At 40.7% G+C, this 26723-nt stretch overlaps 1 protein-coding gene across 3 annotated transcripts in view; it reads left to right on the top strand.

Annotated features, from left to right (window-relative positions):
- Positions 1–26723, top strand: part of LOC109037457 (irregular chiasm C-roughest protein) — a 374753-nt gene that overhangs the window by 303777 nt on the left and 44253 nt on the right. For all 3 annotated transcript variants that reach the window (XM_072300490.1, XM_072300491.1, XM_072300492.1), the window contains exons 4-5: positions 18065–18208; positions 19115–19309. In XM_072300490.1, the coding sequence (XP_072156591.1) occupies positions 18065–18208; positions 19115–19309 (339 nt within the window). The remainder of the gene's footprint in view (positions 1–18064; positions 18209–19114; positions 19310–26723) is intronic.

Below are 26723 nucleotides of genomic sequence, written 5' to 3'. Positions count from 1 at the left end.
ACTTTAACTATATTTTGAGACGGCTTCAGACACTGTGGCCAAGTTTACCTGAAAGCGACAAAAACTATAACACTATATCAAAGGATTTGCATGGCGAAAAAAACGGTTGGCATCTGGGACTCAAAGATAGGTCAATTGTGGGGCTTGGAGGACAAGGCGCATGAGTGCAGTTGTTGCTATTTCGAGAAATACGTGTTTAAAGTTTCAAAGTCACATGAAGCCTCGTGGTGGAAAGGAAGTTTAAACTCACTTCTCAATGCTTTACAGTTGGATTTTAGTTGTGAACTTTTCACATAATATACTTTTATCTAGTTTTAGTTGGGTTTATGAAAATCTCAATTTTTTCAAAAACTGCACTTGTCCTCCAAGTCTCTCAATTATTAGTGTTATTTAACCGCATTTACCGGTTAAATACCCTCTGAGTCGCAACATGTCCTGATTTGCGTCTCATCCCTAAACCAGTAGGTTTGGGTCGCAAAAGAAGTTATATCGCCAGACGCAACCCCGTCTTTTCCGTGAAGACATACTAACATTCTCACAAATCAGATTGATAATATTGCAAGGAAACTCAGTTTTTAACATTGCAAAGATTTTTCATGCAACATACTTTTCTGCAATTTCAAGATCATTAGACCCTAATTTTCAAAAGTGAACTTTTACTCTCATGCTGGGTGTTTGAAGAATCTAATTTTTCAGTCATCCCGCCATTTTATCAAGAGAGGCCCGAATTCTTAACATAAATGTCCTCTTTTATGGAGCAGAAAATCGGCGAATACTTCCCAGAAATAATGAGTTCATAAATGACTTCGAAATACTCGCGGTTTACCCCTAAGTTTCTTCGCAAAAATAAGACGCGATGACGAGCTCTCGTGAAATTTCAATATCCAAGACGGAAATTATTCCGTTGCCTTGCACTAATCCGGATCCACGATTTAATTCATTCTTCTAATCTCACTCCGAGCCTCTCAATCTAAAAATACGATAAGGAGATCTTCTCCAACAACGGTAGGACCTCATCAAAGGAGCCCTCCTACAAAGGGGCAAATTTTGGACGGAATTCTTTGTTCTCCTTCAAATTAGGATGACAATCTATATCCCCGGTCTTTCCTGTAGGGACCGACTGCAGAGAGGTATCCCTCGGGCGTCTTCGCAACACTTTTCTTAAAATTACAAGTTTAATTGAAACCGAGAAGAAGCTAAAACCAGCGAGGTGAGATCCGCCCGTACTTCCATTGTTGACAAATTCCTACCATTCCGAGTGCTAGTATTCGTTGTTTCCAGTGGCGTGGCGTTCTTTGCGATACTTCGATTGTTATGCCATTTAAACCTATGGAAAAGAATCGATAAACAGGGTGTTCGCATCGAACACCTCAATAATCGATTCTTTACCATAGGTTTAAACGGCATAATAATCGATATATCGGAAAGCACGCCACGCCACTGGTTGTTTCTCATGCGAAGGAACGTAACGCCATTCTAAGGTTGCCAAATCAACTCAAACAATTAATTTATTTTACAATCCTGTAGCTGTGGAATTTTAATCCAACGTTTTTCTGATTAGTGCATGAAATCTGAGGGAAAATCAGTGAAATTTTCAGTTAGGGACACTTGAGGTACTCTTGGTTAATACACAATTTGCGAAGAGAAATTTGGCAACTCTGAAATTTAGTTTCTTTCTTTCGTGAGAGAAACTACGTATTGTGAAAATAAGGCGAATTTAAGAAGAAATCTGGTAACTGCGCCCGCGTTTTGGGAACAAAAGCAGCGAGAGCGCCAATTCTAACGTAAAAGTATGCCTATAGACGTTCAAAAACCCACGTTTACGTTAAAATTCGGCTCCTGTGTGTATCATCAGTTCAAATTGGTTTACGATTAAAAGAACAGGTCTAGATGAGAGTTGTAAACAAGTTCTGAAACTGATTACAACGTGTCGTCTGCGTGTGAAAGTTAATACACAAGTATTTTGCATGCATTAGCCGGCGAGGGTTTATTTTATGTCTGCGTTCTCTCGCGTTAACATATTCGAGTTCAGTCAAACTCAGGCGCACTCTTCAACCCCTCGCCCCCACCCACAACCACTCCACTGCCAGCCACCTACATTTATATTTATTCGCCGTTTTATTCAGTCGTGTCGCTCAAACTGCTTCAATCTCTTATTCCTAGCGAGGAGGTAATATTTTTAAAATGTCGCCAATATTTTGACTGGTCTCCACGCTTTAGAAAAAGACGACGATAATAGTATTTTAAGTGTTTTATATGTGGAAACTGCTTGATGTAAAATATGTAGCATTTATATTTCTTTTATCTGCAGGAGATAATCTTGCTTGTCCTCATTCATGTTTACTTTCATCCCATTTTCTCCATTTAAATTTTATTAGGTTCAGAATTCAAAGTTTGTACACCAAAAATTATGGAGAAGCTCTATGAATCTTTTGCGTATTAAAATGAAATAAATCATCCGTAGTGAAATGAATAATAATAACCATGATAAATGCGTGAGTAGTTTTGATTTAATCATGATCAAAAAATAACTTATTTATGGATGCTTACAGTGGAGGGCTTTAATAAGTTATTTACTCTATGAACGACCATTGCAAATTGACCATTATTTTGTGCGTTATATTATAAATGTGTAGCGTTCCCGTAAATGTTGATCTTAATTTTTCAAGACAAGATAAAGACTCAAAGCAACCGATGTAAAAGGTTAAGCTGAAAAAAGTATTGCTTTCTTTTTTTTCTAGTGGGTCTTCAATTACATTTTTTAATGACTGGAAAGATGAAGCTGAATTCGTGACATAAATAAATGCAATTTTGCTTTTTTGCGAGTATTACAAAATTCAGCTCATACAAAGAAGAATTGCCTGCGACCTTTCTGCGTTTCGGACAGCCTCAAATTTAATTAATGGTTGGAGAGATATTGTCGACGTTGCTCGCGAAAGTCCCGAGGTTGTTGAGTATTTGAACGTCATGCTTGGGGTTGAAAGGTTCGACTGCGGAGAAGCCAAGAACTTCCGGCGAAAAGCCCGCATTCAAAGTCATTCACTCTCCCCGCTCTACGCGTGATAATTAAACAGCTTAAAAGAAATTAATTCAAGCATTCTTCAGTCTGAACGCGCCAAATTAAGTAGGTAGGTGTTCAGTTAATTTGCTGAAACTTTTGCCCGCGCGCGAGCTGTCTGCTCCGACAAAGTTCACAAATCTCTCCGCAACGCCGCGCTGCACGGCTCCTCACGCCTTATCTTTCAAATAAATTTCCGGATAAGATCTCATAATTCAGCCGTCGCTTTGTTCCCGGTCCGAGTTCAAACTCGGAATTTTCAATATCAACGTCAGTATAACTTATGCTCTCCAATTTACAAGTGAAATCAAAACAAAGTTTGCGCTCCGGAATCCAGTTTCCGAAGTAAAACCGGCCATCGAGGAGAATAACGAGTGTGGCGCCGGTTTTTTTTTCGAACTAGTAATCGTAAACATAATTCTGAACACACTTTAAGCATGTATGATCAAACGGGCACAAGAGCACTTTTAACAAAACCGAAACGATAAGCCACGCTGAAAGCGGCTTGCTTCTATGCCGTGCCACGTAAGAACGCCGCACGAAACTTTTAAAACAGCTTTTACTGTTTTTCAAAAATTTCGATTATTTTATTAAAAACGCCGTACGAGCCATCAGGCGTTGTCAAATTTCCTTCAAAAAATCATGAATTTTCGGGAAAATTTGTGAATATTCTTGTTCAGATTTTTCGGAAGGTTCCGTTCTTAATTTAATCGAAATATTCTGAAAATTTCCAAAAGAAGAAGAAAAAAATCATACCTCTCTTCAAAATTACATACTTTTGACGAAATTCGGCAATATTCAAATGATTTTACAGCGTTTTTTCTTAGCACGGCACCTCGTCGCGTCCGGAACTGCGTCTTGGCTGTCGTGAATGCATGGGAACGCCGGAGCGCGCGCCTTCAAATGCTAGCTTATGTAACACGGACATCCTACAAGCGCGAATAGTTGTATCTGTCTTTGGATTCAACGAGTCATGTTTTATCGCCATCATTTGCCTGTCGTCTCATTCACTGACCGAATACGAGTTCAGACTTTTTTTCAATCGACAGAACCATTCATGCAAACTCGATTTACAATATTGATTCTCGTATATTGATCGTTCAAAAGTTCCGCCGGTCTACCGGAATTTGTATAGATCTCATTTTAATCGCGAGAGCACGTAATGGGATTAAAACGAATTTAAAGCCTGAGATAAGAAATTCGGAAGATGTATAGCATTATTTTAAGGGGGAAAATTCAAATTATTTTAATACTTCACTACCCACGTAGGAATATGTATCAAAAAACACGAAATTTTTATTGAAGTCTGGGGCTCACTCCAGTTTTTCGAGGGTGCAACCGAAACCTCATTCTGAATTGTATGAGAGGGCTCCTTTGGATTCGAACTTCATGCAAGGCGCGAAGGAAGACGCTCCGTGCACAAATCATGTTCACCGTGACGGCGCAATGGCAATGCGAGTGCATATATTCCCGACGTACTTGTAAGCGGCGCTAAAGTTCCTAAGCGAATTAGAAGTTCCTCAAGTTGGTAAAAGTTGGGACAGGAACCGTCATACTTGCCGCGCCGCCTTGTTTGGACCACAGTGTTGTCATTTTTACGCACAAGTTTTCAAATTTTCTCTGAGAATAAATTGAGGAAGAGAAGGAGATCTTTCACTGATTTTGAGGGTAGAACCGAGGCTTCTTAATCCAGCGCAGAGTTTCAAATTTTGAAACCAAAATATTTCTAATGAACACCTCTTTTACGTAAAAAATGTTATTGTTCTTAAAAAATTCGCAACATTATTCAGGATCACCTTGATTAATGAAACATGTATAAAGCACAACATTGACATTTATGATACACTACTCGGATAAGTCACCAGACAAGGTATAAACTAAACCACCGCAGTTTATATTTATCCTCCTCCAAAATTTTTTTTAGAAAGAGATTCCTCCGATAGAGAGTTTGGAAATCTAAATTTTTCCTTGAAATTTTCAGAAACTTTAGGTGAAACTGCGAACAAAATTATCTGAAAAATTGGAAGGAAAATATGCATAAGTTTACAAGGAAATTCACGTTTTATCGAAGGCAATTTGGCAACGCCTGAAGGTTCATACGGCGTTTTTCCTTAGCACGGCAGTATAGGTCCGCGATTTTTGGTCAGTACGTTTGAATCGTATATTCCGCGGGCGTGAAACTGGAAGCGGGCAGCTAGCCGGAAATGGCGCAACTGGGTGGCAGTAATACAGAGCTTGACCGTTCGTCGGGAAACCGCGATTAAGCATTAGGCAGACAAACTGGAGACACAGTTAATCATACGGCTGGAAAACGCCGAAATGTCATTGTAACCACCGCTTGCTTGATCTACTCCAGCTTTTAACCTATTCCCCGCACCCCTGAGCGCGGCTGCCAAATTATGTTTTAAACTTGCGTCGTAAAGACCACCACATGGCAGCTAGCGAGATTACCGAGGTGTATTGTATTACTTTTTTGCATCCGCATAATCTTTACAGCTCATTTTATTTGAAGGTGCCATTACTGATTGTTAATTTTCTTCACCAATGGCTACTGTGGCTTCAATATCCGGAGGATTCGTATGTTTGCAGCAATACCGTATGTGCATGCACTCGAAGAATCTTTCAGAGAATCATGGATGTTAAAAACGTATATGAATTAAAGCCCTTTTTATGAGGTCAATGAATGTAATCTGCATTTAAAGATAATAAATTTACTGTCGAAAACTATGTAAGAACCTTTCCAACCGAACAGCACATATTCAGTCAACATCGCTTAAGATTCTGCGCAACTCTTTCTTTTTTTACAAGTATCCGAAATCATCCACATTATACATTATCACAGTCATATACCGTGCAAATTGCGCGCTCAAAAACTGAACTCCTGTCCAGCTCACCGAAAATCGGTTCCTCAAACCGAAAAATTCAGTCACCGGAACCAAAGTATGAACCGAACTTCAACGAATCCTGCATTCGAACTTTTTTTCCCAGGGAATTAAAATTCGGTCACCTGATCCGAAAAAGTTTAGTTTTCAATATGAATTGGAAGGCAATCCCTGCAACCGAACTTTTTCTCTTACCTTATTAAAATTCGATTCCAATATGACCAAAAACTTGATTACCTGAGCCGGAGACATTCAATGTTAAGTATGAACTTAAGTTCAGTCCCTAGCTGAAACCGAACTTTCTTTCTCGGTGATAACTTTTAGCAACATTTAGAACAAAGTTTCGTGAAACATTTTTTTGTAGCTCTTGCGACTCTACCAAAATTTCCTCCAAAAAAATTACTTCCCAACTTAGCTTAACAAGTCGGTGCTGTTTATTACTGCACACAAAACAAAAAACCAGCTAGGAAAGGCGTACTTACGGGCTATATAGAGATACCGTCCGCGTTTCAGGCTCAGAGGCCGAAAGTTCCGGGCGTAGCATTCGGAGCAGCCGAATCATGGCTCCAGCACCTGGAACTTTCGGCCTCTGAGCCTGCGGGCCGACTATTGAAACTGATGGACAAAGCGATAGACAAAGAAGACATAGGAAGTATGGAGCGATCCTATTGGTTGACATGGTTGGTTCTCATAGACTAAGGAAGAAAATGATGGACTAACTGTCGGGTCTTCAATGGGTTGCCGTTAGTTAGTCTATTACCTACCTCCTGTGTCCATTGCCACCGCCTGCTTCCACCAGTAGGATCCCTCCAAATCCCTTTTGTCATCTTTGTCTATAGTTTTGTCTATAAATTTCAACAATCGGCCCGCTGGAGCGGACGGTATGTCTACACAGCCCGTAACTCTTTTTCAGTGTTTTTTCCCGTGATGAAAGTAATTACATGTTTTCACGTTAGCTATTCTCTGGAGAGGCTCAATAAATCCCGGATGATTAATTTTCCTGAAATATGGCAACGCCTCGCGGACGTGTAACGAGGCAGCTTACCCGTTGCCGTGCGGGGACATGACGATATCCCTTCCATCCCAGCGCCCATCCCCGCGCCCGGCCACGTCGTGTCCCTGCAACTTGCATTCGGACTTGTCAAAACTCGGTGTTTAATCCATTCATCAAATCCTGAACTCGGTGATAAATAATGGAGGCTACGTGCGAATTCGTAGCCGTCCCATTGAACCGGACATTTTTTCGGCCGGACCTTCACCTGCTGTTCAAATGCGCACCGAATCCCGACAACAATTCGTCGTTTCCCGCGCGAAGGAACGTAACTACATTCCATGGTTGCCAAATTAACTCAATTAATTCAATTTTTCCCATGATGTACCCGTGCCTAAAATGCCCATGTTGTCTAAAATTTTACTAATTTTTGCCTGAAATCAGGAAAAATCAGGGAAATCGTTAGTTAAAAATCATCAAGATTCTCCTGGTAAAAATGATATTTGCGAAGGGAAATGCGGCAACATTCAAATGTGGTTACATTCTTTCTCGAGAGAAAGGACGAGTCATGTAGACTGGATAGAGCCAATCCACTGTATATTAATTTTATGAGAGAGAGGAGGCTCTAAAGTATAATCCTTTATCGGAATTAATGGTAAATTCAGTTTTTCAATTCAACGTTAAATGGTAAAATTTTGAGTCTTTGCCTCGCATATTTTAATACAAGGAAATGTTCATGCAGGAGTTCTTACTACATCATAACTCAATATTTTGATCGTAGTTGCTTCCGTTTGTTGTTATCAAGTTGAGTCGAAATGTCGGTAAATGACTTTCTCTGATTGATATCTTGAAAATTCCGTTCAGAAGAAATAATATGTATGACCTGAAAGACGTACTGAAAGCGGCCTCCTATTATCTTCACTTTGAACTTCGTCTTTGCTGTCGTGTGTGCATGGGAACGCGGAGCGCCTTCACATTTTCGCGTATGCAACACGGACATCCAACAAGCGCGAATAGTTGTATTCGACGCCGCAATCGACGAACCGAACCGTGTGTCATCGCCCATCGCAACCATTTGCCCGCTTCATACTCTGACTAAATTGTCAACCTTGAATGGAGGAGCGACGGGAAAGATAGTAAGAAAAAAAAATACTTGTTGAGCGCAGAACCGCGGTCTAGTTGATAAACACCCTGAATAATAATACCTCATCAGCTTCACGAAGGAATTAGATAATCCCTCATACTTAACTTGACACAAACAACCCTTGAGCCCCTTTTCAAGCTTACCTTAAAGTTGTAGAACAATTTTCGGATAGACTAAAGTCTCACTTTGAAAGGAATGAAGGAGGAGAAAATTGGTGCACTTGACGCAGCCTGAAAGTCAATTAGGCACTTTTAAAGATCATTCCGCCTCGGGGTACGTTTGAGCCGAGGAGCTTGGAGCTTCGCTCAAAATTAATTTCAACCCAACTCTGAGGGATTATAAGTTGTGAAAGGTGGTTGAAACTTCGCGAATGAGTGAAGGTAACAAATCGGGCGGGGCTGGATCATCCAGTCCTCGAAAACCTCGCCCAATTTTCATTCCTGATCCACGTTGCCAATTTTCACTCGAGGGCCGAACGATCTCGCGTGGGGCCCGGATGAAATTGATAGATTTTTCACCCGCGTTAACACTGTCTGTAAAATTAATTGTCGGTTCGCAGGGAAACCCTGAAAATGTGTCAGGTTCGTCGCTGGAGGGGATTCGGAAGATTTGGCGCAATCTTGGGGGCATATGAAATATGAGTGTGACTTTGATCCGGGCTTGTTCGAGCGGTTATCGAATTATGTGAGATAATTTGGCGAGTTATCACCTAGCGTAGCGAAATTTCATCCCCGCTAACTCCGCTCTGTGAGCATGCGCCCATAGGCAATGTAACGCTCTCTCAATTGAGCGTGTGGAATTACCTAATTTATTTATCAATTATATGTATGAAATGGTGCTGGGTCCACACCATTTCGCGGGGAAACAAAGCCAAGAAAATACCAAAAATTAAAATTAGAGTCAAAATTAAATTTTTTGAACTCTAATGCGCACCAGTACGAAACTGAGGGGGGGGGGGGGGGAGAGTGTTCACCATTTCTCCACCTTGTTATATACAGTTCGGGCTACTTCTTAAGGTTTAATTTTTTCATCTATGAAATGGTAAAGTTTTAAAAGTATAAAACATGTGTCGCCATTTCCTTCTGATTTCCGGAATTATTATCTACCGTCAATTCAGCTGAAACCTAATTAAAGAATTTTTTTTAAAGAAAATATCGGTGACACCTCTCCCCCCCCCCCCCCCAATTTTTTTTTTAAAATTTAAAAGCATTTTACAGAATGGTCTAACCAAGGAAACCCTGGAAAACGTGGAAAGGTTAAGGAAATAATCTTATTAAACCATGAAAAATCAAGAATTATTATTCATTTGGATAGAAGACCAAACTGAGCGGCCATTCCAGTCGGCCGTAGATTTTTCTCTCTTGAAGTCAGGAAATTTCAACGAAATCAATCAGGGATTTTCGTCTCCTAGAAAAACCAAGGAATTCATATTTTTGAATTCAATAGCCACCCTCTTTTATTGTCAAAAGGGTAGTGCTATATTAATCCTTACCCCCAAGTAAAGCCCTCTCCGGCCGGGTCTCTCCAATTTAGTCGATAGAATATCAATATACAGAGGTAAACGCTTCTTGTTTAGTTTTCTTTCATAATTCCCTCGGCAATTTCCGCGGTTTTCTCTTATCAGGATCCCGCGACGTTACAGAACGCTCTCAGATTGCGTCGCTTTTATCATCCAATTTTCCGGAGCTGTTCCTCATCCGATTCGCAAGTCGGAAAATGGCAGGAAGCAAATTATCGCAGCTTTTATCCGCTCTCCTCATTAACATAAAGTTCGTACAATTTACGGCGGTTGGTAAATAAGGGTGTGATAAAAGGATTCGTGGAACTGCTCGGGGCTGTCATTCTGAGCGTGCCTGATTCCCCTATTTCATTTCTGGCGAGATAACATTCTCTTGCGGTGCAACTAATTAAGACATAAACTAAAGATTTGAATTGCGTTCCCCGACCACACTCTCAAAGGTGATAGGCGCTGAATGACGGCGCGGCGGTTGGCAGCTCACGGAAGTCAAAAGGGTCGGTTTGACCCTTTGAATCTGACTTGACCATTTCAACGTGACTTCACAACGGGTCGAAAAAGAAAGAAATTTGATCTTGGGGAAAGCGTGAGAACAGAGTTCAGCCAACTTTGACCAGGACTTACTTATTTTCATTCACTGGAAAAAAACACATTGTATCTAGATTCCAGACTCTTGAAAACATCAACAAGAAAAAATACTCCTGATTCAATCAGATTTTTGCTTAAATCAAAAGGAAATCCGCTCAAATTAAGAGGCTTGGTTCTTGATTGAAGCAAAAATTCGATTGAATCAAGAGTATTTTTTCTTGTCGATGTTCTTAAGAGCCTGGACTCTAGATCCAATGTGGTTTTTTTTCCAGTGTTATATTTTCCCCATTTATACCGATTGTTTGTCATCTAAGAGAAAAGATCATCTGGCCGACCAGGCAAAAACTTCCTCGTCTCCTTGATCAAGTATCGTTTTTTTCCCATTTGAAACTATGGCAACGAATCGATTATTAAGGTGTTCCACCCTGTTTATCGATCCTTTTCCTTAGGTTTAAATGGCAGATCAATCAATTTATCGCAACGCCATGTCACTGACAAATAATAAAAAATAAGGCGAAGTCGTTGTTGTTCAGATGATGATGATGATGATGATGATGAGGCACCAAGATGTTGCAGTTTTTCACCATAGAAAAGAACGTTAGATGACAGTATTTGATAGCATCAAGTTTTTTCGAACATTTTTGAAAACAAAGCAAGAGAAGAAAGGATAAGTAGGAGAGGGGAGAAGGTAAAGAAGGAATAAGATGAAGAAGCAATGACAGCTTAAAATTAAAATCCTCCAGTTGTTAGTAGTGCATTATGGCTCAGTCGCGAAAGTCGTTATCCACCTTCCCCTAGCGATCGGGTTCTTGATAGACGGTTCTTTTCAAAAGTGCATTCACTATCATTAAATATCTCATTAACGCGGTCTGCACCGCAGAAGTCGCGGTTCAACGAAAATTGATAAATGATGGAATCCCATTTTCAACAACTCGTGCGATCGTCATCCTTGCGATACGACATAGTCCGCATCGTTGCAAAAGAAAAGATTGCTAGCGCACCTTCACACTTTTGAACACATCGAACAAATCGCAAATTTCAAATTCTGCGTTTCGAAATGCATGATCTTGTTCCATTCATTTAATTTATTTTCAAATGTTTTCTTTTTTGAAATCAAGTGTGTAAAGTTTCTTCCCTTCAGCGTGAAAATGTTTCGAGACTTTTCTGACCGTTTGCCATTTTATGACCCTACGAATTGGGCACAGTCTCTTGTTCAATTTTCGTCGCTCCTCTGACGTAAGGGCGTATCTAGATTTTCGCATGAGCCTTAGAAAGCATAGAGTCATACGGATCACAGGGGTCACGTAGAAATCGAGATACGCCCTCACGCCAGAGGAGCGACGTTTTATGCACTATCCTCAGAAGAAAAATAACCCATAGTTTGGTTGGGTTGAAAGTGGGATTTTTTGGTTCACCATTGTTTTTTGTGCCACAGTGAACGTGAAATTAACCGAGATCAACACAAAATTTGGGTTGGTTTGTGTTCCACTTCCTATATTAACCTAAAGTAACACAATAATGCACGAATATTTTTCTTAGTGCACTGGAAAAAAAAACACATTGTATCTAGAGTCCAGACTCTTGAAAACATTGACAAGAAAAAAATACTCTTGATTCAATCGGATTTTTGCTTGAATCAAAACGAAATCCGCTTAAATTAAGAGGCTTGGTTCTTGATTTTTAGCTAGATACTGATTGAATCAAGAGTACTTTTTCTTGTCGATGTTTTTAAGAGTCTGGACTCTACATCCAATGTGTTTTTTTTTTTCCAGTGTGAAAAAAACACCGTTTATTTTCTTTTGCACCGTGGCTGGATTCCCGTAGTATCGGCCCGCAAAATTTTAATACAACTCGCAGGAAAAATCCGAGAGCTGGCGCATTTTATTTATTGCCGGGAGTCAATATGCTCCGCGTAGGGAACCCAGGAATTTTCCGTCCGTATGTCGTGGTAATCGGATACATGTCGTCGCCTTGCCCACGAATAAGTTCTCGTGCCCCGTACAATACACAATACACATCTTGGAGGATCGAGACGTACGTGTATTTTAATCATAATAATTTATTGGAGTAGGAGGACCGGGCGCTGTCCGATTTTTAGGCCACGGCTTCCTTGTCGGCGTTGTAAGATTTCACTACGATTATCCTCAATTTTATAGTCTATGTATAAAAATATTCTATGCATGGTATTCATATACGAATAAGAAAGAATAATCGTGGGCCGCAGCACATCGAGAAAATTGGTCGTATTTCCGTGTTACTTTTATTGAATATAGTGAATTAAATAAACACAATTTAAATTGAAACCTGTTATTGTATTTTGTCGACTTTTTGACCCTGCATGTTTTCTCCGCAAAATAGTGTGGGCCCAGCACAATTTCACCACCTTGTCACATACAGTTCGGGTCGCGTTTCTTAGTGTTTTTTTCTTGTTAGACACAAACCTACCCAAATTTTGTGTTGATTCTGATCTAATTTATTTCTACTGAATTTAGCCCGGGAAACGATAATTTAAACCGGCTAACCCTAGAATCGTCCGAAGACTCGAGGTTCTTGGAGTTCCATTTTGCACATTTCACGAACTTTTGAGTGATTTTTCTCTCAGTGTCAGCTAGCTGCATAGAATCTCCTGGAAATCTAGCAGCAAATACTCGATTTCTGATGGTGTCAAATATATGTCTAATAGATAAGTAGATAAGTAGATCTAAACTACTACCAGGAATCTAACACTTGCTTCTAGATTTCCTAATGAACTCACAACAGTGACGTAAAACGAAATGGCGTGGAATTCGAGAGTCATTATTCTGCTCCCTCCAAGTATCAAATCCAAAAACTTTCGTAAAATCTGTCAACTCCGCGAAACGGGCTAATCTGTGCATCTGCCGTATATGCGCTCCGAATTTTTTTACAAAAGGCTCGCCCCCACGCAAAGAAGATGAATTTCGCTCGGAAATCAGTAACAGCGCTGCAGGTTCAAAGTTCAATGCCGAGATCCTGCGCGCCGCACAGTGGATGGATTCCATCAGAGAGGCCGGACATGAAATTTTTAACTAAAACTGAAAATTTCGATGTTTAATTCGCCACATTTTAAATTTTAAGGGGTGTTTCTGAAAGAAAATGTTACAAGGGAACCACCTTTAAAACCTCAAAGTTTGGCATAAACGCACTGAAAAAAAAATATCGGTGTAATTACTAAGAAAAGGGTAAAATTACGAAGAATTCACGGTTCTATTTGATCCCAGTTTTTCCTTGGTAAAATTACCATTTATGGAATTGGTAATTCTACCGAAAAATTTCGGTAAAATTGTCGACTTTCTCCGTAATTTTACTGGACCCCGGAAAAACGCCAATATTTTTTATCGACTGTGGTAGAATTACCGAGATAAAATGGCAAAGTTACCGGGAATTGATTACCGATGAAAGTGTTATTCGTACCTGAAAAAAAAACAGTAAAAATGCCGGTTTTTAGGTAAGCTTACTAGTCTGTCTTGGTAAAATTACCAATAATTGGTAAAAAAATTGAGATGGTAAAGGTGCAAATGGACCTTGGTAAAAACGCCGAGATTTTTTTTTCAGTGCACTTTTAAAACCTCAAAGTTTGGCATAAACGGAGTTATGAGCTTTAAAGTTTCCAAATTTTGTCCGACCTCTCTCATTGACTCGATCCACCACGCGCCGAGCTTTCCAGTGGGTTTTTTGCACGTTGGCAACCGTGCGATTTGCGCGGGAGGGTCGGGGTCGCGACAAAGAAAGGAAAAAATGTGAAAAGCACCCGCCGACTGTGGAGGAGGACCATTCAAACGCACTCCCTCTCCAGAATCTGCATCATTTCATAAATATATAGTGCATATCCGTTAGCAGATTACTGGTCCCGCGACCTCCCACCCCCTCCTCGCCCCCTTCTTGCTCTCTGTCGAGATTTTTTATACTTCTATATCCCATGCACATCCACCTTGGGTCCTGGCAAGTTGGGAATCGGATGACTCCCGCCGGAACATTCCTGGAATTTGATTTCGCTCCCGTCTTGCCCGAGTTCCGTCGAAATATTCCACTCATTTTCTCCTCGAAATTTGCGGCATGTTCGCCTCAAATCTCAAGGGTGGCATTGCAACGTTGACAGACCCTATCAATTTAGGCTAGGTCAGGGGGTTGTTTTCACTGAGGGAAAATCAGAACATCAGGAGGAACATAAGAGTCTGTTGAAAACTTGTCTTTTTTCCCGAAATTTCCTGGAATCCATTAATTCAACCTTATATGTATTGAAAAAAGCTTTTATGCTTTAATTAATAGATTAAATTCTTTCTGGTTTTTCTTTTAGAAGCTTTAAATTTACTATACCGTTGACTCGTGTTTATAAGTATAGACAACTAACATTCCATAATGTTCAGCAATATAAATTTTGTAAACTTGTTCCATCAAAACCTGCTGTCAACTTATGGTAGAACTTTTACCAATGGCTTGTTTCATTATAAGGTTTCCATCATGAGCTTCACGTCTATTTAATTCTCTGAATTCCAGATAAAGGACAGTAAAATGCCCTCTTTTCCAGAGGCTCTTGCTGCTCTCCGCTATTTGCCAAAGGTAGAATTTCAGCCCGTTCATCTCAGGGTCTCATGATCACAAGTTGACTACATTTCGCAATAAATGCGGTCACTATACCTGACTCATCCATAGACGGTCTCGCTTTGTATCTCCCATTCATTCTTGTGGCACTCAAATCACGAGCACAACCCTTCTTCCCTACCTGTCTGTGGTTTCGTTTGGCAGAAATACGTTCAACTACCTATACTTTGCGGCCTCTGCTTTTTGAACTCTCTACCGAACGAATAGGTAAAATTTAACATTAGTCAAGAATACAACCACACGAATCAGTTTTGTCAAGGACATGATCAAAAATTTCGTCAGTATTTACCTTTATTGGTTTATTCATGAGAAATGGCTGGAAAGACGCCATTAGCGGATGGAATCGGGTGAAATGTGGTGACGCCGATTGAAAACGTGCATCGGGGCAGGGGACCGATTTGCATGACACTTGGCAGGTTCTCGACAAAACACGCTCGAGCGAGCCCTGCTTAAATGTTTACTCTCCCCCGGTACATTTATGAACCCGGGGTTTCTGCTGCGTTTCGACGACAACGCGACGCGACGGATAGATTCGCTCATATTTGTGCACGCGCGGGCACACTTTCGCGCGTTTGATTGCTTTTCGAGCCCCGTTTCACCGTGGTCGCCTCCGAAGGGGTGTGAATGAAATCCCTCGTGACACCTTTTAAAATGTTTCCAGCACTTCTTGCGTACTTTAAAATCCTCGTTAACTTCTAATATTTTAATCTTGGACTATACAGAGTGATCCAAAAATCACGCACCATTAGCACTCTGCCGTAGTAAGGGACACTGGAAAAAAACACATTGGATCTAGAGTCCAGACTCTTGAAAAAATTGACAAGAAAATGGACTCTTAATAAATCAGATTGTTCCTTGAGAAGAAGTTTGGCAACATTCAAATGTTCACACTGTTTTTTTACTTGGCGCGGTAGAGCACCAGTCATCACTCCTTCAACTTTTGAGCAAGGTGAGATCCGGACTTGAGATTTGGTGAGCGCTCTAAGGTCCAAGGATTCGCCTTTTGGGATCCCCCTAAATAAAGGGATTATCCTGATATGGTGCAAGAACCCCAGGGGTTAAAACACTGGAAAAAGGTTAGGGCTATATAGACATACCATCCGTTCCGGGCTAAGAAGCCGAAAGTTCCGGGTGCTAGAACTGTAGCTTCGACTGCTCTGGGTGCTGCACCCGGAATTCTCGGCTTCTGAACCCGGAAAGCGGGCGGTATGTCTATACAACCCGTAAGTACGATTTCCATAGCCGCAGTTTTTTTTTTTTTTTTTTTTTTTGAGTGAAGGGTGGTGCGGGACTTTCGAATCGCCCTGTACGTCACATAGTTCCCTTCCTGCGGAAAACGACGTATTTTTGTTTTTATATACCTTTGTTTTGGAAGTTGATTTTGTATTCAGATCTCATTTTTATTGGTCCATGTACCCAAGATCGTTAATAATAAAAAAAGTGTGCTCGGTGCATGCATTCCCCCTCTTTTTGGCGCTTCGGAATGCTTTTCTTGAGCCCGGTGTTGTGTCGTCTTTGAAGTGAGTTGCTAGCGTTGTTGTGTGCGTCTTACCCCCTGGACCCGGCTTCTTCGGTGCTGGGGACCGGAACGACGTCGCAAACCGTTCACGTATTTAATCCCGCTGGCGGTGGCGGCGGCGGGAGCGAAACAAAAAACCATGCGTTGGCTCGGTTTTTAATAAAACTGTCATCTCTGATATGTTTGCTTTGTATTAATCCCTGGCTTCCCTCGGCATTTATGCCCATGCCCGGCCCGGCCGCTCGAGGTGGCCGACTTTCCCGTGCGCCGCGCGCCGCCTCGTGGAAAGTACACAGTTTCAAGCGTCCAAAAGTTTGGAACTTTCCATATGTTCGATTTGTTTTTTTTGTTTTTTTTTTGCGTAAAATGTGGTTATGTTCTAATTTATGACTGAATGTTTCGTTTAATAAAAGATTTTTTTTTTAAAAGGAATTTTATTTAAACATAGCGTAACTACTACAAGTATTTCCCTGTATTTATCTACATGGTTTAAAACTAAAACTAAACGAATTGCATTAATATTACAGGGTAACGTTAGATAATACGTTGATTATCTAAAAAAAACAGGAATTGTAAAATTCTCTGCCAAGAAACGAATGTTGTGTGATAAGTTCTTGATATGTCATTGAAAACCTAGAATAGACGGGGCATTTTAGCCTTAAAGTCAGGGAATTCAATGTTCAAAAACTGTGAAAAGGCATAGACGAATCTGGAAATTTAAAAATCCAAGAGAACCTGCCACCAAAATAGAGACAATTTTTGTATTGTTATTTAAACCTCTTTTTTTTCAGTATGAAATTCTTTTTATTCAAGCCTTATTTATCTATTCGAAAGAAAACGAATTCCAAAAAAATACTTTAAAACGTTTTAGAGCAAACCCAACAAGAAAAAGAGCATTTTGGAAGGAAATCCAAAAATAAACACGAGCACTAGTTTCATTAACTCTACTTTATCTAAAGTTCCTTGCTATCACCGGAGACAATGACGTCACAGATCTAAAGCATTTTTTAAACTTCCAGCATTAATATATTTTTACGACTGAAGCAAAAAACAGAACAAACAACGCGTCACCTCTCTCTCTGTATTTCTCTCCTTTTTCCTGTAGTGGTAATACATTTTTATTTTTCTTTCTGTAACAGTGTCAAGCCACACTCTAACCAATCCTCCGCGTGAGTCTCTTTTATGTGTGTGTTCAATCCCAAAAAGTTATCTTTTCGACCCATTGAGCGCCGAAAGTACAAAGGTCATTTAGATTCGGTTTGAAACGTTTGACGCATTCCAGACCTGATATCTGTGAATTGTTTTCCCTTTGATGAAAAATGTAGGAATGCAAATTAAAAGGTTAGCTATTGTGTTGTCAACTCTACTATCTGTGTGTCACAGTGTCACAGGCATTGAGGTTTCCGACCAGTCACAACTTCTAATTAAAGAATCACAGTAAAAAATAAAAGGTAACTACTGAAATCGTTTAATTCCTTGGATTCGTATCCCTTTCTTTCATAAAGATGAATAATTGCTATCACCAATCAGGATCTTGTCACGTATTCCGTGTGCCAATTTGTTTCTTCCATTTGGTTATATTTCTTGGGCTTCGTTTTTTTCCAACGATCGTATTTTTTCTATCTTAAGAGCTTGGATGTACAAGCCGATTTTTTCCCTTTAAAATGTTAAAGCTCTAAGAAACATTTTATTCTCCTTTAGTCAAACAACGATAATTAATTGTCTTTCAAATGTTTTTTGTTACAGTGGCACCACAGCGACCTCGCATTGAATACAACGCGAGTCATATTCTGCCAAACCATAACATCACCGTTCGGGCAGGGAACACTGCTGTTGTGAAATGTATCAGTCGGTACGGGAACCCGCCTGCCAAATTAAAATGGTTGCTCGGTAAGATTCTTTCATTATCCTCACCCTCAATAACCCAATAACCTGAGGAAAGCAAGTTAATCATTATTTCGCAAATTTTACCGGAATTGTTTTGAAGCATTTTAAAAATGTACCAAAAATTTAATGGAAAACCATCGGTCAGCTTACTCTTGAATGGATGAAATAAAATGAGGGGTACATGCTTCTGTGCTGCCACCGTTATGTCGGCACGTGTTAATTTTCCAGAAACAGTAAAGATTTCAGCATAGAGCATCAGAGCATTGCAAGTTCACGCGTCGTCCCATCGCGCCTTCAATTTTGCAGACGCAACATGGACATCCATCAAGTACGAATAGTTGTATCTCTGCGCCGTCATCAACGCGCGTCATTTCCCTGGCTCTATTTACGTACTGTGTCGGTTTCGCTCGTCTTATGAGTATTTGTAGCAACTTTTCAAGGGCTACGTCACCAACACGTGAGAAGGTGGGTTATGAAGCGCCAGTTTGTTTCCAAAAAGGTGAAAATCTCATCAAAAAAAGTATTTATCGCTTTAAAAAATATAGATAAAACATGGATAATACTTCAAAATTGATCAAAATCAACGTATTTAATACGGGTCGATTTAACCCGACTCGAGTCTTCGCGAATGAAAAAAGTCCTGGGCATTTCAGGATTAAATGGACTGCATTTTGCAATTTGGAACTATAAATTCTGGCTCTTCTGGAAAAACACGTACGTGCATAGGGAAACTAATGGCACATACGTTGTTTTTAAACCGGACTAGAATTTATAGTTCCAAATTGCAAAATGTAGTCCTAATTAAAAACGGAGAAATCCAGGAATTCACATGTGTTACGTGCTTTTTGAATTTTTTTCTTTTTTTTTTCTTTAACGCAAGAGTCTCATTGATTTTGTCGGATGTTACAGGTGACCAGGAGCTGGTTCCGCGAGGAAATCAGACGAACGTGCCCGAGGCGGATAACAACCGGACATGGGTAGCGTCCTCGGTGTTGGAGACGAGTGTGGAAAAGATCCAGCATGGGCGCATCCTCCGTTGCGTCGCAATTCACGAATCATATCCGGCCAAGTCACAGTCCATCGAAGTCCGCCTTGACGTCACATGTAAGTCACTACCACTTTAAATATCACCGAAGAGGAAAACCTGTGGCTGCAATTAGAGTCATTACAGTCATTTAATCCATACGAAACAACCCACCCCAACAGGCTGATCCTTGAAATCGATAGACAAGCGACAGGCCAACAAGACAAAGGGAAAGCGGAATGTTCCTATTGGTTGAAACATTATCCTATTGGTTGTCTTAGGCTAAGGGGAAAATGATAGATTAACCATTAATAGTGTTTTTCTCGTTTGGTTTGAAACTCTGCCGTTTTGGTCAAAAAACTGGACCAAAGCCATTCGCAAAAATTCGCGAAATGGAGACAAAAGGATGATGTTGATTCCTGTTGATTGAGATGGGTGCCTGTAGTAAACTAAGGGGGAGAATGCTGGACTAATTACAGGGTAGAGATTCTGGTGTGCTGTCATTAAGTATAGTCTTTCGCTTTCCTCCTTTGTCAAAAGCAACCATCAGCTTCCACCAATAGGATCTCTCCATTTTCCATTTTTTTCGTTTTCCATCGCTTTGTCCTATCAATCTTAATAATCAGCCCTCGGCCAATTGTAGATTGAGACCATCAAACTTGAGAATCGATCATAGAGCCAGCGCTAAAACCAGTATACCACACAGGGGGCCGACAAGGACGTTGGTTCGATGATCCTGTTATTTTCCCATCACATCCCCGCGAAGCAATGCGAAAGCCACCGTAGAAAACGACACGGAATAACTGGGAATTTTTTCATTTCCCGACCGAAACGTGGCGTTCGCAAATTGTTTTCGCGAGAGCTCTCAGGGCTCCCCGAGCCGGAACATATATTTAGGAAAACGGGGTGCTCAAGCTCCAGAGGAGAAAGGAGCCTTCAAATGCGTCGTTGATTGCGAACGCAGACTCACTCGTCACCCGCACCAGGGCCGGGGGAAGGAAGAGAGCAGTGCTCCCGTGCTAAGGAAGAACGCCGTATGACCCCTCAGGCGTTGCCAAGTTTCCTCCGATAAAAACCGAATATACCGGGAAAATCGCGAATATTATTTTCTAAAATTTTCAGACAGTTTTTTTTACGCAATTTGAAGCCATTCAAGTATTACGTAAGACTCTCGGGGGAAGGGGGAGGAGGGGGGTCAAGCCGAATCTTACGTAAGCTTTCCGCTGTAAAAAAGGGCTACTTGTTTAAAAAAATTAAAATGAAAACCAATTTTCTTGAAAAAAAAACACCCTAAAAGTCCTTGAAAGTCCCCAATTTTGGTTTTTTATAACTGGTGAACACCCTGACAGTTAAACAATAATTTGCCTCTTTTTGTGCCGATTTTCATCAAAATACTCTTATAAAAGCCTTAAATCATCATCCAAAAGAAGGCTCTAAGAACCATGTTAAAATTAGCGCCAAGAGAGTCCTGCAAAAATCATTTCATTGATCTCAAAATTCTATCCGTTCCCTCCCTCGTAATTTATAGGTCCATTTCGAATTTTATAGTCGATATGAATAGCTCCATAGCTCCTACAAATCTCAGTAATAATAAAATAAACACTAGATTCCAGGCCATGACTAACGCAACAAGGAACAGCCACTCTCTAAGGCGTGGCCGAATATTTTTTGAAAAACTTCCCGCAAACCTGAAATCCAAATACAGGGACCCAAATTTTCTAAGTGTACTAAAACAATTTTTTATTGCCAAGTGTTTGTATAGTGTAGCAGAATATTTAGATTAAGTTCTGTAATCTCTTTTCCCTTCTTTTTTATTTTTTTTTTTATTCATTTTTTTTTTTTTCTTTTATCCTAACTAATTTTGACATATTTGTTTTCGCCGTTATAAATGTGCATTTACAAATAAAATAAATTATTATTATTATTATTATTATTATTATAAATTTATTCCAGTAATTCCAGCTATTTTACCAGGCTTTCTTTGTTTTATTTCTTTGAAAAGTGAGGGGGGGGGGGGTCCCAGCCAATCTTACGTAATTCAAAAGGGGGAGTCAGAGATATCTTACGGATGCCTTACAGGGGGAGGGGAGGGTCAAAAAGTTGGCAAAAATGCCTTTAATAATACTTAATCTATAATACCTCAAAATTTCAAGGAAAACTATGCTCCACTTTCCTGATAAATGCATTTTTTATCTAAGGAAATTTGGCAACCCTCGAATGTACATACGGCGTTCTTCCGTAGCACGGAGGAGTGCGGGTGCGGCGAGGAATTTTCTTTGAAAGAATGGAGCCTCGTTTTTCTCGACGGCGGCGACAGTGATTTCTCGGCTCCTCGCCCGCTTTTTCGGGAGTTGCGACCATGACTATTAACGTACCGGAAAACTGCAATAAAATGAAATGACCTGTCATCAACCGACTCGAGACGCCCCCCTCGCCCCTCCCCCTCGACCGCGCGTCCTCCCCTGCACACCTCATCGATCGTCTTTACTCCTTCACAGTCGATATATTGCGCACCACACATGCTCACGGCTGCCATATTGCTTAGCAAGACGAAGGAAAAACTAACCGAGACAATTTTGAAATGTATACCAAGTAAACTTGAACCCCCTAACTTAATAACACCTATTATCCCCCGCAAATTCAATCCCCTAAATTAATGTATTTAGTTTTGACTACTTAATTGATCTATTCTAAGATATTTAATTGATTTTTGCTTCGTTTTAGTCTATATACCTAGTTATTCGCCAAAGATATTGTTTTCATAAGATAATTTCAACCACATTTCAGGCTCATTTTGAGTGTCATGTGAATATCATCATCTTAATCTTTTTCATCTCTCATGGTATCCAGTGCGATTATTCTTATATTGGTATTAGAGTAGGGGTTAAATATATGCGATTTGCGAACAAAAATAGCGTCATTGAGCGTTACGGGAGGGCGAGGATGTGTTAAAAACTGCGAATATACCGCGATGTCATTCAAGTACAGAAGTTAAATTGCCGGATGTTGTAAATACAATTTCAAAAGCAAACATTTACATATTAAGTACACCTTCAGGACACTATAAATTGCCAAAGGTAAAGTTATTTATGATTAATCCAAATACGGAGGTAAAAAAGTTAAAAATTTATTTTACTTGGTAACGAAATTATCCTAGTGCGTAGGTATAAAACGATATGCTTCCTTCAGAGTTCTGAGTACACTGAAAAAAAAGCCTCTCGGACCCACAGTCCAGGATCTTAAAGCATTTGACGGTAAAAAATACACTTGCTTTAAGCGGATTTTTGCTTGAACCGAGAACCAAGTCTCTTAATTTAAGGAGATTTCCATTTGATTCAAGTAATACCCGATTGAATTAAGAGTATTTTTCCTTGGTAAATTTTTTAAGAGGCTTGAATCAGGAGTTAAGAGACATTTTCTTCGGTGTATCATAATTTTGAGGAACTTCCTGTTTACTTTGAGCACATTTTACGAACAGGATTTCGGCACAAAGCAAAAAAAAAACCTCGTTAAATCAAATTCAATTTTTGTTAAACGTTTTTCTAACAATTTCATTCGTTGAGCTTGTTTGACCTATCTACTTGCTTTTCCTAACGGAACGTTATCCCAAATTTAGTTAATTTTTCGCTCTCTTTGGCGACGATGTGGATGCCACGAAGTTCAGACTCGGTCCGACTGAGCGTCGCGTTGGGCACCCGCCCGCAGCCCTCCTAATTTACTCGGCAGCGAATATTTGCTTATCTGTAACTACCCCGGTTTCTTCCGATAAAACCAATTTTCAAGTCACCAAGTCCCATCCAGGATCCGGGGTGCTCGCACCTCAACTCGTCCGCCCGGAGCTTGGTTTTATTCGCAACTCGCCATCTCATCGATTTGCAGTCTCCGGAGGGGTCGCCAACTTCACCACTACATCTGGAGCAAGTTCATGGAAAATGACGATTTTCCTCTCTGGAGTGGCAACAATGGTCGCAGAACTCATTAGCTTTACCCGTCTTTCGTTATTTAACGGCTTCATCTTACCCGTCCACCCCGGGCCCTTTTATTTCGCTTGGCTCCTTTTTCGGGTTCCCAACCGGCGAGCAGAGGTGGTGAAGACTAAGTAGTTTGGAAAGTCCTCGAAGAGTGCTTTGCGCCGAAATCCCGTCCGTAAAAAGTGCTCGAAATATGCAGGAAGCTCCTCGAAATTACGGTGCTCAGAACTCTGGAAGAAGCCTATCGCTTTACTTTTGAGCTCTGGGGTCATTTCGTTACGGAGTAAAAGAAAGTTCTTAACTTTTTTATCCCGGGCTTTGGATTAATCACAAATAACTTCACCTTTACCAATTTCCGGTGTCCTGGAGGGGTAATTAATTTGCTTTTGAGATTATATTCACAAAATCCGGCAATTTCGCCTCCGTTCTTGAATTTCATAGCGCTAAATTTACAGTTTTTGAAACACCCTAGCCCTTCGGTAACGTTCAATAACACTATTTTTGTTCGCAAATCGCATTTATATAATTCCAACTCTAGGACCAATATGAGGATAATTGTATCGGACGCAATTAGAGATTCCCTAAATGACAAATTAAGGATTAAGGTCATGATATCTATGAGTTATGGTTTAAGGTCATAATAGATTTTAGTCTATTTTACAGCACCACGACGAAAATTACGTAAAGCTACATAGAGAGTAGTAACCGAAGTGAAAATATCTGTCTGTAAACCATACGCAGCTGCTAACGCGATGAAAATAGTAACGAAACCATATAGGGCAAGAGAGATGAACTATCTTCCGGGCATGGAGTATACCTGCGTTAATACATTAAATATTCCGTACGTCCAACGAAAAATCATTGGCAGGACATCGCTTACTAAATTCATCAGAAGCAATACTGTGTAAATCTGAAATCTAATTAGACAAATTGTAATGACCGCCCCGTGAGTTCGAATTTTCCAAGCTTTCTCCAAAATTCGATTTTCCTAACCACACAAGTCAGTCCTAATGACCTACTAGCCATCGTTGTTACATCGACGAAAGTTAAAATCCGGAATGATGCGAAGACGTACCATAATCGCCGCGGGGGACTCATCGCGTCGGTTCACCCCAACCCCAAGCTGTCACCCTTGTAAACAGCGCTGGGACGGAGAACCCTCAAACTCGGCCTACGGCGCTTCGGAGACTCGACTGGCGCGGCGCGGCGACAGTTTGATGGTCTAATTAGTCACGGGACTTGTAAGCTCGGACCGCCTCAGGATGCAAATGAGTTGCCGCCAACAATGACGCAGAAGACAAAATCTCATGAGTCCTGAAACCCCCACGACAATGAAGAATCCAGGGCTCACGAGTTTCATCCTATCGGCTTCCATCGTTCGAAGCCACCGGTCGTTCGGCAGTTTGTCACTGGGGTCTTAAGCGCGGTGTCCAGGCTGGGGACAGCAGATAACTGCGCGATCCGTAGTTGACGGGCTGTGACGTCATTCTCGGGCCTAAAGCGTTTGATTTAATAGCGTGGCCAATGCCCGGCAACTTGGATTTATGCAGGGCGGACCCAGTTCTGTCGTCCTTGGGAAGAACGCCGTATGAGCTTTCGGACGTTGCCAAGTTTCATTTGAGTCGCCATTTATTTTAAGGGGCCTTTTTGAATATTTTTCTCCGAGTTGTTCAGGTTATTTTAATTGCAATTTTATCTGAAATCTTTGAAAATTTCAGGAAAAAATACTCATAACGTCCGTCAAAAATAAATATTAATCCATGGGAAATTTGACAACATTCGGAAGTTTACATGGGGTTTTTCCCGAGCACGGCAGAAGTCCCTACGATAGTACTGCCGTGCTAAGGAAAAACGCCGTATGAGCCTTCAGACGTTGCCAAGTTTCCTCCGATGAAAACCGAAATTACCGGGAAAGTTCTGAATATTATTTTCCCAAATTTTCAGACCATTTTGTACGCAATTTAATCTAATTTATCTGAAAATTTCAAGGAAAAATGTGCATAAATGTCATCAAAAATACATGTTTTATCTAAGGAAATTTGGCAACTCTTGAATGTTCATACGGCGTTCTTCCTTAGCACGGCAGAGTAGGGCTCGTTTGATGGATGACCGTCCCAGTTTTGGCGAATCCCGTTACGAGGGGACATTTCGCGGAAGATCTTCGCAGAACTTTAATGAAATATGCATCCAAATGGAGCCCTTGAACGTCGCTTACCAGTGGCGTGGCGTGCTTTGCGATATACCGATCGATCTGCCTTTTAAACCTATGGAAAAGCATCGATAACCAGGGTGTTCGCAGCGAGCACCTTAATAATCGATTGTTTACCACAGCTTCCAATGGGGAAATATCGATAGATCGAAAAGCACGCCGCGCCACTGACGCTTACGCTTTGCCGACCAAGCGCGAAATCCGATGTGACGCTCAGCTAGGAGCATGCAGAGAGGTTGAATTAATGTGAAATATTTTCACGTTAACTCGGTTTTCCATGTGGATCGGTTTTGATACCTCATACTTCCTTGGAGCTGAAAGGTTCTTGAGCAAACAGAAATATGTGAAAAATCGGGAAAGTTAGTCTAATTAGTTTTACCATTCTTTTTGTAATGTCAATACGAAGGGAACTTTTTTTGAAAACGATCAAATAGCCAGCATGGGCTTAAACTTCCAAGTAATGACAACTTAAGAGGAAGTATGGTGTATCTTCTTGTCAGCTTTGGGGCCGCTCATAAAATACGTAACGCTTTAAGGTGGAGGGGGGTCTAGCAATAAGCCAGAGTTACCGGTGCATTGTAAGGTGGAGGGGGCAGTGCAGGACTACCTTCCGTAACGCTCATTAAATCGACGCAAGTAGCAATTTTTTCATCCAAAATCTAATTCTAAGCGCTAATTTTTTTAATTTTTCTTTTTTTTTTGGGGGGGGGGGGGGGGGCGTTACATGTGTCACGGGTGCGTAACGAGGAGAGCGGTTGAGAAATCCGAGTTTTCAGTATTACCTACTTTTGTGAAAGTCCCCAACATTACGATTAAATTCATGGTAACAATTATTCACGTCCTTCCTAACTGTACTCTTTTTAACCTAACGTAACCTAACCCAACCCAACCAAACCTAACCAAACCCAACCTAACCAAACCCAACCAAACCCAACCTAACCTAACCCAACCCAACCCAACCTAACCTAACCAAACCCAACCAAACCCAACCTAACCTAACCCAACCCAACCTAACCTAACCCAACCCAACCAAATCTAACCTAACCCAACCTAACGTAACCAAACCAAAACTAACCTAACCTGACCCAACCCAACCTATGTATAATTTTATAGCATACAAAAGTAATAATGCAAAATTCATCGTTTTGTTCATGTCTAGCATGACCATTCTAAAAGCCACGCTTCCTTATTATTCGTGTGTAAGCGCCTTTGTCCGCTCATCGCCTCATTATGTCATGCGGTTGCCCTCCTAGTCGGAATCGGTAATTTTCCGCTCGGAGCAATACAGTTCACGGCAGTAAAGAAGCTCCTCAT

Source organism: Bemisia tabaci, chromosome 5 (genome assembly GCF_918797505.1).
Source record: "Bemisia tabaci chromosome 5, PGI_BMITA_v3".
NCBI classification, from domain to species: domain Eukaryota; kingdom Metazoa; phylum Arthropoda; class Insecta; order Hemiptera; family Aleyrodidae; genus Bemisia; species Bemisia tabaci.
The sequence above is the reverse complement of the archived record's forward strand: the minus strand, read 5'-3'. Positions and strand labels throughout refer to the sequence as shown.